Below are 16,217 nucleotides of genomic sequence, written 5' to 3' on the forward strand. Positions count from 1 at the left end.
ACTGTTAGTCTTTAGCAGGAAAAAAAACACCTGGCAGCGATTTTCAGCTTTGGCCCTTAGAAGCGCTGTTCTCAATGATGCTGGACAGCCAGAGACTGCCTGTTTTGCTGCTCCTCTTCTGTTGTGCAATGATCCCCTGCTGAAATCCCATCTCTGCATGTCAGTGCGAGAGTGAGTCACGGAAAGAGATGGTAGCTTCAGTCCCCACCCACCCCCCACTGGCCCGTGGCTTTATTCCACCCTTAGGGCAAGAGAGAAGGGGGAAAGAGAGACAGAGACATCCAAGGGAGCAAATGAAAGGGACCACAGGAGCGGGTGAGATACCTGGGGAAAGGCGAAGATTTGATAGCTGCCAGAGAGGAATGGGGGATATCAAAGGGAAGGACTGAAAGAAAACCTTTGGATTAGAAAGTGTGAGAAAATATCCCATCAAAGTGGGGCTGTGGCAACCCACATCACCAGCTCCTGCCGACAATGGAGGGACAGTGGGGCTAGCTAGCCACCTCCCCAGTACCCCAAGAAGGTGGTGACAGCCAGGCCTGTTCATGAGTGAGTTATACAGCCTGACAAACACATTGTTGGCTGCTCATTGAACCACTGCTGAACTCCAGGTCTTGAGAGTTCTCCCATCACTACCTTTCTACTGTGTGTGAATTTCTGCCAACGATAGGCTTTGCCCTGTGGGGATACTGCCACAGCATGCTTTCTGCTTTGCGTAGGACATTTTATTTATTATTGTTGTTGTTGTTACTATTATTATTATTTTAGTGCCTAAACTCCACCAGACCCTCCCAGAGAATCGTTTTGCCTTGAGTAAAGGTGACTCTGTCATGGCGTCCTTGGAAAAAAATCCAAAAACTGAACCAAAGGCTGAAGCTGGTGCAAGGGCTAGATGTTCTTCCAATACGCCCACGAGTCCAAAACCCCCAGTGCAGTCAAAGCCCAGCCCGACGGGACGTCCCACCGTTCCACAGAAGCCACGCTCTGCCTCTCGCAACGGTGAGGAGCTGTTCTGGCTTGTTGATCCCATTGGAAGAAAATGTGTGAACAGGGTTTGTGTGTGAAGTATAAAGGAAATGCTAATAACTAAATTCTGGAGAGAAATTGGACACAAAGAGAGAGATTTTTCTGTCATTTGCTCTTGAATTGCTTTCCCCTCCCCCGCCCCCCCCTAATCCTAACTTCTTTTTTTTTTTTTTTTGACCCCAACTGTGATTTGTAATGGTAAATTCTGAGAAGAAATAATAGAAATAATGACAGATTATAGAAAGTCACAGAGCTATTTTATGCTAGATATTATTTTATTATAAAAGTATCCAGAGACCCCATTGTGTTAGGCGCTGACTAAACCAATTACCTTTGTATTTTCTCTAAACTCAAAACCCCTGACTCTAAATACCAAAATGTTTAATTTTTTGATCTTTTGTAGGCTTCTCTCAGCCCTTTCAGCAATTAGCCATCACACCATATAATATACATAAACCTCTTCTGTACTTAGATTCTTCATTTTTCGTCTTTGGATTGTTTTCCTAAATGTTACGAAGCCGTATGCCACTATCTCTTTTTCCTTTCTTGCCCTGTATTGACTGGAGGAATTATTATTCTCACTCCAAATCCATTGGTTTGGTCTTTTATAATCATGAAGAGTTGCTCCTTGAGCCACTGATAATGTCTGCTCTCTGCTAACCTCCTGTTCAGGTATTATCTCAAGACTATAAATGGAGATAAAGTTTAATGATTCAGCTAGTCTCCTACACGTTTACCTGCCTATCCACTAGCGTGCAACTGCCCAAAAAGTTATGGACATTGAGAGTGAAAAGAATTAAACTGTGGAAACTCTGACTCGACTGGCAGCTATGACAAACACTCTTTTTACTAATGCCTAGAAAGCATGTTTGTAACCACCCCTAATGCCTTTCAAATCTTTAGGCTCTTCCCATGCTTGCATTGGTACCTGCTGGCCCTAGAGAAGAACCATTTGCAGAGGGAAATTGCAGCCTCTTCCTTGCCCTTGATTGTGTACTTTGTCCATTACCTGCCTAGTCCTGTTCCTGCCTCACCAGTGGTTAGAACTTACTTTCTCTCGCAGGTACCAGATCACCATCCAACCTTTCAAAAAGAACAGAAGTACTTGTGGCACCTTGGAGACTAACAAATTTATTTGAGCATAAGCTTTCGTGGGCTACAGCCACAAAAGCTTATGCTCAAATAAATTTGTTAGTCTCTAAGGTGCCACAAATACTCCTGTTCTTTTTGCAGATACAAACTAACACAGCTGCTACTTTGAATCCAGCCTTTAGGTTGTCTTAATATATTTGTATTGGTTATTTTATAGTCAGTCATAAAATAAGATATGCCTTCAAGTAAACACCAGTAGATGTGTACAACAGGAAGGCATCACTTGTGTAGCCTTCTGCTTAAGTTTAAAGTAGAGTTTAAGATATCTGAAAAGCCTACAAAGGAGGAAGGTCTGAACCTACCTGCAGCTCCAAAGCTGTCTGTTCCTCCTAGCTCATGTTTCCTACAAAAGATGTATGTCCCAGGCTGTGCCCTGAAGGGGAGCAGATACTCCCCATCTTTGCTACCACTGTTTCAGATCCTCTAGTGGTAGCAGAAATGTGAGAGTTAATGTATAGCAGGCTTCAGCAATTCTTGGCAGTTTTACCACCCCGTTGTGGTAATGCAATAACCAAAGCCCTGTTTACACTTGTGCTCGACCATCGCTACCACTGGTGAGGCTGGGTCAATTTTTGCCTAGAAATGTTAGTGTAGAGAAGGCCCTGGGATACCTACAGCCCACGAGCTTTGTCAGTTCAAATGTTAAGTAGCATTTGGAGGATTATCTCATTCCTTAGTCTAGACCAAAATTGCAGTTTCCTTTGTGATGGCCACTCATTGGTAAGACAAAACCCCATTCTTTTCCAATACTTGTTTCAGTGAACTCATGTTCTAAACATACACATAATATCAGTCAATGTTTCCTAAGAACTTACTTCTCCCACCTCCACCAATGCACCATTTTCTTCATTAGGTGTTTTTCATAAGCATACTGACTCTAAACAGTGCCGTTATATAGTACTTCACTACCAAGCAAATGAAAGGTACCTAGTTCATGACAGACATTGTATCTGTACGGGGTCTACAAACAAAACATCTCTGTTGTGTTTATATGGCATGTATAATGCACATCAGACCACTGAGAGAGTGTCTGTCAGTTATCCAATTGCTTAAAATAATTAAAAATACCTGGAGATTTCTTCAAAGTTCAAAACAGAAATGGTTTTTTTTATTTTTTTTTTATTTTTTTATTTTTAGAAAAAGAAGTGTATTGACGAAGCTATAGTATTCCCTTCAGAACTATAGAATTCTGTAGACTACTTATGAATGTTGTTTGCTTTTATTTTTATAATTTAAACTTCATTAGTTTGTCACATTGTCAAGATGATTAAAAATATCAGTGTGACAAAACAATTTTGAAAGAAATTTCTGAATAATTTTCTTTAACTTTTCTTTATTAATTGCATAATTCTCTTCTAGCCCTACAATAAAATTAGGTTGGTCTTTTCAGATTTTTATTTGTGCTTCAATAATAAATCAACACGTTAGGAGTTGAAATTCAGGTCTACAAGATAATCAACAGCTGTAGCAAAACAATTAACTACAGTATATTAGTGGATAGTTTCACTAATTTATACCTCCTGATTAAACTTGCTAGCTAGTAAAACTCTTCCAGAAGGGTTGAGTACCATCAAGGATTCTCTCTTATCCTTGTAAGATGGTCCCTTCTGGCCTTAGAATCTATGAGTCCTAGACTACCTAAACATTTCTTCCTGTTTGCCCCAAATTCTAGCATAGCTAAAACACTGAATATATCCTGCAGGTTAGTTGTGTATTGTTTTTTTAAATCGTTCATTAGAATTGTCTTCTATGGGGATGGTATTCTTGAAAGCTGTCTAGCAAGAAATATAATGTATCTGCTTGTGTGTGTGGTATTTCCACAGAGGACATCCCAGAGTCTCCTGGTTCCCCTAAAGTTGCTCTGCTTCCACCTGTGCTAAAGAAAGTTCCTTCTGAGAAAGAAAAAGATGGTCAAAGCAGCCCCCAGCCCGCTATCAGATCATTTTCTCAAGACGGTAAGATTGTTGATATAGTCACTGTCCCAATATCCTTTGCCTGGCCTGACTCGGTTAATGAGTACCTCTTCAAAATAAACCAAACATGATTTCCTGGTTTCTTTGCTTTGTACTTTGGGATAGAAAACAGGAAAATGGTGTGTGATAACTCATGGGTCAGTATTTTCCCTCCTGTCTTATTTCATAGTTTTATCAAAAGAGAAGAAATAAATCCAATGTCAATATTAATATAATATATAATGTAGCCATTTCACAGTGAAACCACAGCAATAGAAACATGAAGTAAGTGACACTTGTGTCATCTACATTATATTTTGGTCAGTTAAAATCAGGCCGGGGCTGTGTACTGCTCACAAAAAGGTAAATGTGGCTACCTTGGTGAGCTGGTTGGAGTGGTTAAATTTCTTTCTCTAGTCTGCTTGGTGGCTCTGTCTCCCTTCTGGGATCATTGCACTCTGTTGAGTTCATGTCAAACACATGCTCAGTATGTCAGGGTGCTTGGGCAAGAACGCTGAACATTCCGAGTTTCTAGGGGATTCCGTAAACTACTTTCTTCTCTTTGCCTCACGTTTTGGATTCCAGCTGTTGCTGCTGTGCTGTGTGTGTCGCACTGAATTGGCTTCCTCTTAGAGGAGCTGGGAGTAGGGAGACAAGAGAGTTACAGGGTATGTCTGCACTGCAATGTAAGCCCAGGGGCAGTGTTCGAGAACTGTGTTGGAGAACTGATCCATGTTAGCGAACCCTGGGCTTGAGTACATTATATTTTAACCCTATATTAAGCCTTTTCTAACCTGTGCTCGAACTTAGGGCTTTGGTGTCCACACTGCAGTGCGCAGATCTGAGTCAAAGTAACCATATCCCAGAGTCCCTAACATTCCCCACCACACCCCTGAAATGTGGCTGCTCTAGCCCATGGTGCACTGTGGGAAAACTTTACTGCCAGTCCTGCATGTTCACTTTGCAAAAGGCTTGGTTGGTTTGCTCTCCGTTCCAAGCCTAGAAGGCTCTCTGATAGTGTGCTTGCAGATCGGTGATCAGAAGAGAATGGGTTAACATTGACCTGAGCTGCTGCTGTTCGCAAAAGGGGGTTGGCTGCCATTTTCAGCAGAGTAGATTGCATGTTGTTGAGACAGGACTAAGGAAGTTTTCCCAGGGAATTGTGTGATACTTCTGGTTGACTTCCAGGAGTCTAATCAAGAGGGGCTGTGTCTACACTGCAAAGTGATAGGGTCAGACCCTCGGTCCTGGCTTAATTTGAGCTTGGACTCTTCAGCCCTGCAGGTTACTGGGACCCTGGATCTGAGGCCCGAGTTAGTGCAGTTGCAGAGTAGATGCAAGAGCTGTTGGGTTTGAGCTGCACTCAAGCACAGGCTTACGTCTCAGTGTAGACATATCCATAGAAATCCAGCTCAGCACAGTAAATTGCATGTAACTCTCATTATCTTTGTGGAGATCACCAGCTAATACAAACCAGGGTCTTTGAAACAGTGCAGAAGTCATACCTTTAAACCAGATTAAAGGGCCAGAGCAGTGTAAAAGGGCTCAAGAGTTCCAGCTAAGAGAGAATTCCTCTGGCACAGGCACTGCAGAAGACAGCCAGGCTGTCTTCCAAGGACCCCCTTACGAATCCTGGCATAGAGGTTGTGCCGGAGGGGGCATGGCAGTACTATGGAGATTGTGAACAATGCCCATAGCTTAGGCCCCCAGGGCTGTCTGAAATACTCCAGGTGCTGTTTCAACCCCAGAAGCAGCGCAGGATCAGGAGGACATAAAGGTGGCTTAAAATCACTTTTCCACTCCTCGCCGTCCACCTGGGCTGTAAGTTCTGTGTTGTGCCTCCTAGAGGTGCAGCCCAGGCTGTCTGGATGTCCTTGTGTCAGTCATAGCTTGTGGAGGCTCGTGGACTAAACACAATATTGCACTGCTCAGGAAAACAGAATATCACCAGTATAAAGGGTCTATATCCAGATCTTGACTCACACTTGAGCCCTTATGTGCCACACTGGCAGCCCAAAGGAACCATAAAGCTGTCCCAGTGGGGCAACTGGGGAGTTCCTGCGCTCCTTCTATGTTGGCGTTATGCTGGGAGCATGGCCAGAGCATGCAACAATCCATGAGCAGTGTAATGGACCCTAGGGAGCTGCTCTAACTGGCTCCAGGGCCAAATCGGCCCCCATCAGCTCTGGGAATTGGGAGATTGCAAAGGTAGCATAGTGAAACCTTCCTTCCTACCCCCATACTCCATGGGTCTTGCACTGAGACCAGCTTCGCTGGACCCAAGGATTGGGACCTGGAAATGCTTATCATAGTCCCTGCCTCACACTGGAAAGTAGAGAGAGTCTCTGCGTTACTTCCTGATAAAACAGAGGCTTTAGCTTACAAATTGATGAGAAAGTGGCCAGAAAATGTAACCCTAGCTTGTTACCACATATATGTAGCAATAACATCGGGTCAGAAGATGTGGGACAGCTCCCAGCTCATGTGAAGTCTGAATACCCTGCTCCTTTGCCAACCCCATTCAGCAAAGGGGGCATGTTAGAGAAGTGAAGAGAAGCGATTGTGTCTGGAGTGCTCTTGCATTCCAGAAGTGCCTGGCTATCTACATCAGCAGGCAATTGTAAGGTACTGCTTCTCTCAACCCAGCGGGATCCGAGTTGACCATTTTGATAGTGCTGGAATATGCATATGGGTCCTGATGGAGTCAATGAGACTCTTTCCCTTAACTTCTGTGGGCTTTGGATATGGAGAAAGAGAAGTTAACATTGAGAGATACAGTGGTACCCCTTAAAATCTCACCAGTTCTGCTTCAGATAAATAGATACAGTTACCCCCGTATTTACTTACTCCTGTATAGTGAAGACCTAGAGGATTACAACTATTAAATAAAGTTTAGTTATCTAAGGCAGTTGTCAGGTTTTTGAATTACTGTATGTTTGTGTATGTCAATAAGTAGGGTTATTTAAAATAGTCCACAAATTCTTGTTCTTAAAGGGAGTCAGCCATGCTGATGATTTCGCCACTCCTTGCTGTCTTATATCTTGACTCCACAAGAGACATGATCTAATAGACGGTTTTGATTGCAACTATGGAAGACTGAGAACATTGTTCACAAATAATTTGTGATTGCAAAAATAGGATTTCCCGGTCCTTAAGTCTGTGATTTATCTCTCTCACAAAATAGACGATTTATCAGTTATTTAAATTAGAATTGCCTGGGGAACATAGAAAATTATGCTTCTGTTTGGTTTTTTATCCAGTTATCTTTTTCATTTATTACTACGGTACTTGTTCATGTCAGTTACTACTGTTTCTTTATTCTGTGCCTCTTTTCAGACTAGCATGCTTAACTAATTCCTTAAACTGGTAAATCGCTGCAAATCTGCCCAAATTGTTGCTTGGTAAACATGATTATATCCATTGAGAAGGCAGGTGGAAATTACTTAGATTATAAAATCCTCTTATGTTAATGAATACAACTACACTATTTGGGATAATCACAAAATACACCTCTTTTTACATTGCATTTCCATAGATTAGCTGCTGAATTCTGTAATATCAACAAATGCAGATAACTGTGCCAATTAAGTTAAACATGCATCAGACTCTGTAGACTACTACCTTGGAGTAACATACTACAGAGCATATTACTGATTATATGGAGTGGATAAGATAAAATTGTCTTTTTATTAACCATTACCTTCCATATGTGGCTTATACATAACGTTTGGGGGATATAAATTAATCCCTTTTCCCTGCTAGAGCAAACAGGAGAGTATAACAAAAGAGATACAGATCATGACTCTGACAAGCCAGCCAGTGGAGGGAAAAGAGCTTCAAGGCAGTACTCTACCAGTGCAGAAGAGGAGGTGAATGCACTTGGGCACAGGAAGTCACAGCCAACAACTGGTTAGAACCTTCCATTCTCATTTTTCACTGGCATAGTGCTTAACAACTGGCACTAACAAAGGTAAAGATGCATATAGAAAATAACAGCAGGTAAACTGATAAGTGTTTTGGTTTGCCACCAAAAAATGAGAGGGCTAAATCTAATGGGACATCCATCATTTCTGTGCTCCCACTGGAACCTCTTTCTCTAAAGGCAGATGTTATCCAAAGTGTGTGCATTCTCTCTCCACATTGACAAGCACTGAAAGCTATCACAATGCACATTGAAGTTCTCTGACTGAGAGGATTACACTGCAGTTAAAAAACCCACAGCACCAAGCATCTAAGCCTTGCTCAGCTGACTCTTGGGCTTGCAGGGCTCAGGCTGTGGAGTAAATGTAGCAGAGTAGACATTCAGGTTCGGGCTCTGAGTCCCTGCCGCTTTGCATGGTCTCAGCCTGAGCTGTAGCCCAAGCCTGAAAGTTTACACTGCTATTTTATGCTCCCACAGCCCGAGCCCTGCAATCCCAGGTCAGCTGACCCAGGCTAGCCATGGCTGTGCCCATTTTAGATGGAATGTTGTTAGTGCCAGTTTTAGCACATCACTCACTGAACCTTTTGAGAGCGTAGTCTGTTTATTTGGATACAGAACCTTACTAGAATTACTGGAGTATTGGTTCTTAAACTAAAAAACAAACTCTGCTCCGTGCTTAAGATTTTACTGAGGAGTAGCTTTAATTTACTGTAAAATTATTGAAATACATGCTTTCAAGCAAGTTATGAAAATAGTTTATTTCTAAAATACCTTATAATAACTATTGTTCTCAAAATGTTGTGTGCTTCTCATTACCTCTCATAACTGATTAATATAAGTGATTCAAAATGACTTGGTTTAAGAAGGTATTTTGACACTAATGTACAATTTCATTCATCGACATTTTTTTAGCTACATCTTGTGTGATCATTTCATGCCCTGTCTGTATTTCTTTCACTACTTGTGCTATTTTCTTTCTTTCTTTAAAGAAAGTAGACTTTTTTTCTGTCTTACCATGCAAATTGATCTTTTCTCTTGGGAGGAATCAAACTTAATGTACTTGAATTTGAGACTTCCCCTTTAGGTGAGTCATATTTTTTTTGTCCCCATCATAATCAAACTTGCATTCTCCACATTCTTGATATTAGGTCCAGCTTTAAGATCGTTATCTTAGATGGTGAATATCCAAGGCCCAGTCATGCAATGGGATCTGTGCAAGTGTATCCCTGTGTCACTGCAGAGCCACATTGACTTGACTTCAGTGGCACTCTGCAAGGGTGCAGGGATGTGCCTGCACAAATCTGATTGCAGAATCCGGGTTTACATGTCCAGTGCAATATGTCAGCACCATTCTGGATAAATTTCCCAGTCCCATAATGTTATGGCACAGAATAAAATAGCTGCTACAGTAAGCTGAGTTTCAGCCTTTGGCAAAGGTGTGAGTGCACAATAGGAGAGAGGATATGTCTGGGTAAAACTTTCAACAGTGCCTAAGTCCAATTTTCAAAAGAAACTTAGAAGCATAAGTCTCATTTAAGTTGCTTTTGAAAATGGGACTTAGCCACTGTTATATATCAGTTTAGCATGACATTTGCTACATGAGAGAGCAGGATGTTGTTGCAAAATTTGGCAAATCAAGAGATACTTTTATGTTTGCAGTCTGACAGTTCTTGGAGTCTTAAAAGAAATACAGTAATAAGGGACATAGTGCCCATTTCTTTATAACAGACTTTTTCAGCTACTGAAGTCTGTGCACTAGTGGATTGATCATGAGTCTGGGAGTTGGAGGCTTGGATTTTATAACAACTCTGCCACCGACTCACTGTGTGACCATGTGCAAGGCACTTAGTCTCTTTTTGCCTCACTTTCCCCATCTGCAAACCTGGGATGACGATGTTTGCCTTGTGGATGAAAATTGCTGCATAATTGCTACTTACTTTTATTTCCATATTTTGGATAGCATCGTTTGGAGTGTCACACTGATAGCGGGGCAGGCAAGATGCACTGCATGTGTAAGTGGAATTGTGTGAGATACGTGCAGTTGTCCCTAGTGGTGCAGGGTATTTATTTTTTTTAATTTCCCTCACACTAGAGATCCAGAAATGTGCTATTGGTGGTCTAAATAAAACTTGTACAGAAGCAATAATGTCATTATTTGTTAGCATTTTTATATAACCCTATAGCATGGAACTTTATAGAGAGAATAAGGACATGAGGCCAGCTTCTGTGTTGTGCTGTTACCCCTTTGCACCTTGGTGGCAGTGTAAAGGGGCTGTATGTCTAGCAGAATCAGACCTCAGGGAATACCTCTGCTGGGGTTAGCAGGACAGCTCTGCACCACCTAGTCCCACTGGAGAGGAGCACGTTGCACTGTAGGTGTTATTGGTCAGTGTAGCAAACCAGTGTAGCCGTTTAAAAACTGGCACAATTTAGAGCAGACTTGAGGCTACACCAGGGGTGAACCGGATAACCTCAAAATACGGGGAGGCAAAACATTGCTTAAAAGGCACCTTTGCCCCCTGTACATTCCTGTTCCAAATGAAGCTTGGACAGTGTGGTGAATCAGGCCCAGATTCCATGCCCTAGGTGCCATTCAAACAATAGGAGTACAAATTGTTATGGTCAGTTTGATCATGTGGAAGGTATTCATGGAAAGCTTTGGAGAGAATACAACCTTTGAATGGAGTTGGAATTTACTTGGTCCTGCTAGTGAAGGCAGGGGGCTGGACTTGATGACCTTTCAATTTCCCTTCCAGTTCTAGGAGATGGGATTTCTCCATTAATTTAAAATTTATTTAAATTTATTTATTTAACACTTCTGCATATGTCATCCTGTCTACACTAGGCTTCTTTCTGAAAACTTCTCCACTGCTGCTAATAGCTATACAGCTCCGTCCCCACTAGCAGTGCTGGCAAAACTAGTGTAGGCTGGCAGCTGTTGGCATTTTAAGCACTGTGTTGGCCAAATCTACTCACAGCAGGTCTGTACAACATGGGAGTGGGAGACTCGAACAGCTACCAGTGCCTTGTCTACACTAGCTCTACTACAGATGGGACTGCACTGGTACAGACAAAGTGGGCAATTTTTCAGATAAGGCTTTAGATGAATAATGTGTGGGAAGACTTCTGGTTATGCTAGATAATGGTGCCTTGGTACATTTCACACCAAATGTAAGCAGCCTAAATGATAAGCAAGATGTACAGATTTGATGATGCTAAGAGTAGAAGCTATTTTAACTAAAATGTTTTGTTTAATAGGGTGGGAGGAGATGACTTGTAACAAAGGGTGTCATCCCCATGGGTCTCCTAAATGTTTAAAATGTCATTTTAAAGTGAAATGTGGCATTTTCTTCAAGTGCTCAGCATTGCCCCAGTTCCACTCCCCTTCAGGTCAATGGTAAAACTCCCATTCATTTCAACAGCCATTTTAGTTAACGGTCAGATCAGAAAGCTTCACTAGCATTAAAAAAATTCTTTTCAAACCAGTTTCACTGTTTATACATTACGAGAAATACTTCTGACTCCTTGAGATGTTAGAATGCTGGGCTGAGGTCATTTAGTGCCCATTTAAATAGGTGGTGATTTCACTACCACTTAATTGACAATATGCTGTAGTTCAGCAGTTGTACTTTTCAATCTAATTTTGCTAGATCTAGTATGCTAGTTTTACCACTCTTCTTTCTTCACTCCAACTTTGTCCTTCATATTTTCCATTGGGTATGGTATGATATTTAAACTTCAGTGCTAATGGCCAAATTCTGTTCTCGGATGCATTCATGCTGTTGAATCACTGGAAAGCAAATGCAGTCATCCAGTGACACAACGGAAGGGCAAATTTATTTATATAGATAGATAATGCAAACTACTGATTTGGGGGTTATTGTGAGTGTCCCTGAGAACTTGTGGGTACATCGTGCCAAACACATGTACACCTGGAGGAAGTGCTAATCTTGAAATGACATTGACTTGTTAAGTGTTTCAATTATAAAATTTAGGAAACTTTTATCCAAATCATCATTTTAATTGTATACAGCATAGTGCTTTGTTTTAGATCTCAAACCAAACCTTCCCTGTTTGCAGACTGACACTGGTACAAAGTTCCTTTCCTTTTCTTCCTCCCTCCCCTTTCTAGTTTTAATAACAAAGGGCACACACCAGTCACACTGGAGGGAAATGGTAAAGCTTCTATTGAGTTCACGGGGTGTAGGAGCCGGACCCAAGTGTGCTAATGTTTTTTTCCCCTTGTGAAATCATTAGTAAGACCTGCTTCCATATTTTATACAGCTCCTAAAAGAAGCCCTGGACACCAGACCCATGAATACCAAGAACTAAAACAGAGGTCCTTAAGTAAAGATGGCCAGCAGGGAAGCAAGTCCAGTGACTCTGGAGAAGAAGCAGATAAAGAATTTATTTTTGTTTAGTTTTCAGTACAAATGCTTGGTAGTAGTGCAAGATCCTTCATAATAATCTGGGTACAACAATCAATGACCCTTCTACTTACCAGCCATTGTTTAACCCTGGATGCATTTTCATGTATACACTTAAATGATCATGATTTACAGTACACTCAGTATGCATTGATTTGGTCTTTAACTTCTGTTATGTATGATTTCTGACCTCCCCTTCCATGCCTTTGCTAAAGCCAGCAATTATATCATGTACTCTACTTGAATTTCTCTGAAGCAGCTATAAAGAACACCCTGCATTAGGGCCTTTAGAAACAAAGCAAATAACTGGACACTGTCTTACACTAATACACTGTACAGCAGGTAATGTGTTGTACTGCTGAATGGAAATGTGTCAAATCTGCACGTGACTTACTTATAAATATATTCTTGCGGTATGAAATTGCACATTGTAATTTATATTAACAGAGCACACTAATCAAATAATTTGTATAAATTATATATATTAGATGCTTGAGTATGGTTTTTAAATTCTCCCCTAGGGACCTTCTTTCTTCCTGTTGTGTTGTACATAAAACTCAGATGCCTACATTTGTGTACTGTCAGAAAGCACAACACAGAAGAATCCGAATGAAATCTTATGCTTCCGCATTCATACATTAATGTATATAGTTGATTGGAATGAGAGCAATTGACATTTTATTAATATTGGTGTTTTCTAGAGGCCTTCTTAAGTTCTGTCGGCATATTAGCTTACTTTTAATGTGTAATTCTAAGAGAAAGATAATTTGATGCCTGTAAAAACAATTCTGCTTGTTTTTGCATATTTCACAGACATTCACTTGCATTACAGGTTGAGGCGATTTTATTCATATGTATATTTGTACCAATAAAAATGATTTTACAACTGAAATATCAGTCTCTGTTTTTAGGTATAAAGCTATTTTATTTATCATATTTCGGTTCATATGTTTGAATGATGTTAGTGTGTCATTATAGACAAGGCTTACAATTTAAAAAAAAATGCTTTAAAATGTCCATAGTAACACACATCTTCCTGTTGCGGATGGACATGAAATGCTTCATAGTTTTCTTTATAAAACTGTTTGAGGACACATACATTGATGGCTTTGCTCATGACCTTCAGGTAAATCATCTTTCACACAGGCAAATAGCCTCCAGTTACATCCAGTTTGTGTACTCTGAACTGCATTACAAGCAGAGGGCCTGAATTCTACAAAGAATTAAGCATGTGAGCAACTTTACTCACATGAGTAATTCCACTGACTTCCCTGTGGCTGCTTCAATGAGTAAAGTCACTCACCTGTGTGTTTGTAAGATTGGGCGCATATTTTGTATTTCCAGGGGGCCTGATTCTCTATGGCCCTGGATTAGTATGCAGGTGCTGGGTGATGTTTGTGGCCTGTGGTACACAGGAGGTCAGACTGGTTGATCAAGTGGTCCCTTCTGACCTTCAATTTCTATGACGCTATAACAGGGTAGGCAAACTTTTTGGCCTGAGGGCCACATCTGAGTTTGGAAATTGTATGGGTGGCCAGGAATGCTCACAAAATTGGGGTTGGGGTGCAGGGGGGGGTGAGGGCTCTGGCTGGAGGTGCGGGATCTGGGGTGGGGCCAGAAATGAGGAGTTCAGGGTGCAGGAGGGGGATCAGAGCTGGGGCAGGGGGTTGGGGGGCGGTGAGAGCTCCAATTGGGGGTGCAGGCCCTGGGGTGGGGCTGGGGATGAGGGGTTTGGGCTGCAGGAGGGTGCACCGGACTGGGACTGAGAGGTTCGGAGGGCAGGAGGGGGATCAGGGCTGGGGCAGGGGCATGGGAGGGAGGCAGGGGTGCAGGCTTCGGGTGGCGCTTACCTCAAGCAGCTCCCGGAAGCAGCAGCATGTCCCCCCTGCAGCTCCTACGTGGAGGCGCAACCAGGTGGCTCTGTGCACTGCCCCATCCGCAGGCGCCGCCCCTGCAGCTCTCATTGGCCACAGTTCCTGGCTAATGGGAGCTGCGGGGGCAGCGTGTGGAGCCCCCGGCTTCCCTTAAATGTAGGAGCTAGAGGGGGGACATGCTGCTGCTACCGGGAACCGGGGCACATGCATGTGGAGTGGCCCCTGACCCCACTCCTGGCTGGAGCGCAGCAGCAGGAGCTTGAGGGCCGGATTAAATCGGCTGGAGGGCCAGATGTGCCCCGCGGGCCATAGTTTGCCCACTCCTGCTCTATGATGTGCCCTAGGTTGCACAATAGGTTAGTGGCAGATCCAGAATTAGAACTCAAGTTTCCTGACTCCCAAGTCCAGTACCCTATCCACTAGGCCACACTGCTTCTCAACTATTAAAAAGTGTGCACAGGTCCTAATAAGAATCATGCTGGGTGCTGTATAGACACCTATTAAAAGAAAGTTCTGGTCCTGAAGAGTTTACAATCTAACCCAATATGCAACATAAAGATGTAATAAATAGCTGGAGGGGAGATTGACCATAGATGAGGGTCACAGTGATTGGAACATGTGGTTGCAACGCAACTGTGTGCATTTCAAGGCAAAAGAATTTTTTAAACTATAATTCAGAAATAATGAAGAGCTGGTGATTTATTGTGAAAATATAATAGAAGTACAAGTGGGTCTTCAAGAGGGCAGAGGCTCTACAGAGGGATTTTGGGAGGGTGTTCTCTGCATAAGTGGGGACATGGAAGAAAGGGAGAAGGTGTGAGTGGAAACAGGTAGGTGATGGATGCTGGAATCTGGCGGAGTAGAAAAGGGGAGAGGGTGACATGCTAGGATAGAGGCAGACAAGTAGGGAACAGGTAAGTTGTGAAGGGCTTTAAAGATAAGCCCAAGAAGCTCATCTTTGATGTAGTAGAGAAGGAGGGAGCCAGTGGATAGAATTAGTAGGGGTGATCTTAGCATTTATGATTTGAGTAGACCTGTCAAAGTGGATGGACTGAGCCCACTTACGGATCCCTTCCCAAAATCCGTTCTTTAAAGGCTCTACAAAAAAGTCAACAAAAACATATTGTCAATGCTAGCAAAAGCTGCTGATTGGTCTAACCATCAGCAATGACACTATTCATGTGTCCATCACTAGACGGAGATCACAGATAACAAGAACATCTCCCTATCTGAAAACACAGGGATCAAACATACCTATCAGATCAAGATGTGACTTGAATTGCTTCAACACCATTTTCTCAATGATCTGCCCCCCAAAACAGTAGGTTAGAGATTAGATGATAAATTGTTAGTGTTTTAAAACATTCCCATATGTAGGATGGGATCTCGGTGGTGAATATCTGCTTTCTAAAAGGAGAACTGCGACCATTTGGAAATCCTATTTTTAGGCTGGTTGACCCACAAAACCACTATCCCAGAATGAACCAGGGATTAATTTGGCCCCTTAGACATAAATCTTCTACTTTGCCTGAGTGCCCCTTTCACATCACAAGCCCTTGCTGTCACTGAGAGCTGTTTTATTTCTCCATTAATTGAATAATGCTGATGAGATTATCCAATTTTTGTTTCCTGTTACACGCACAGTACCTACTGAATAGAATTTTGCAAGAAAACATCACAAAAGTTCTGCTAGACTGGGAATGTTTTTTCAGATGAGGCATAAAAGTGTGGTCCTGACCAGTTCTGGTCATTAAAGCTTCCATAATATTTTTCACATGATCAGAAGTGTTAACCCTGGGATACTATAGTCCGGCATTGGTAATTACACTCTGCCTATCTAAAATGTATCCTGTGCTTTTAAATA

At 42.1% G+C, this 16,217-nt stretch overlaps 1 protein-coding gene across 1 annotated transcript in view; it reads left to right on the forward strand.

Annotated features, from left to right (window-relative positions):
• Positions 1-13,371, forward strand: part of CARMIL1 (capping protein regulator and myosin 1 linker 1) — a gene marked incomplete in the record, with an annotated part of 248,761 nt that extends 235,390 nt beyond the window's left edge. The window contains 4 exon segments of the mRNA XM_034762444.1: positions 769-999; positions 4,002-4,133; positions 7,893-8,039; positions 12,337-13,371. Coding sequence (XP_034618335.1) covers positions 769-999; positions 4,002-4,133; positions 7,893-8,039; positions 12,337-12,473 — 647 coding nt within the window.
• Positions 13,372-16,217: the final 2,846 nt, after the last annotated feature.

The sequence above is a fragment of the Trachemys scripta genome, chromosome 2, assembly GCF_013100865.1.
Source record: "Trachemys scripta elegans isolate TJP31775 chromosome 2, CAS_Tse_1.0, whole genome shotgun sequence".
Lineage (NCBI taxonomy): Eukaryota > Metazoa > Chordata > Testudines > Emydidae > Trachemys > Trachemys scripta.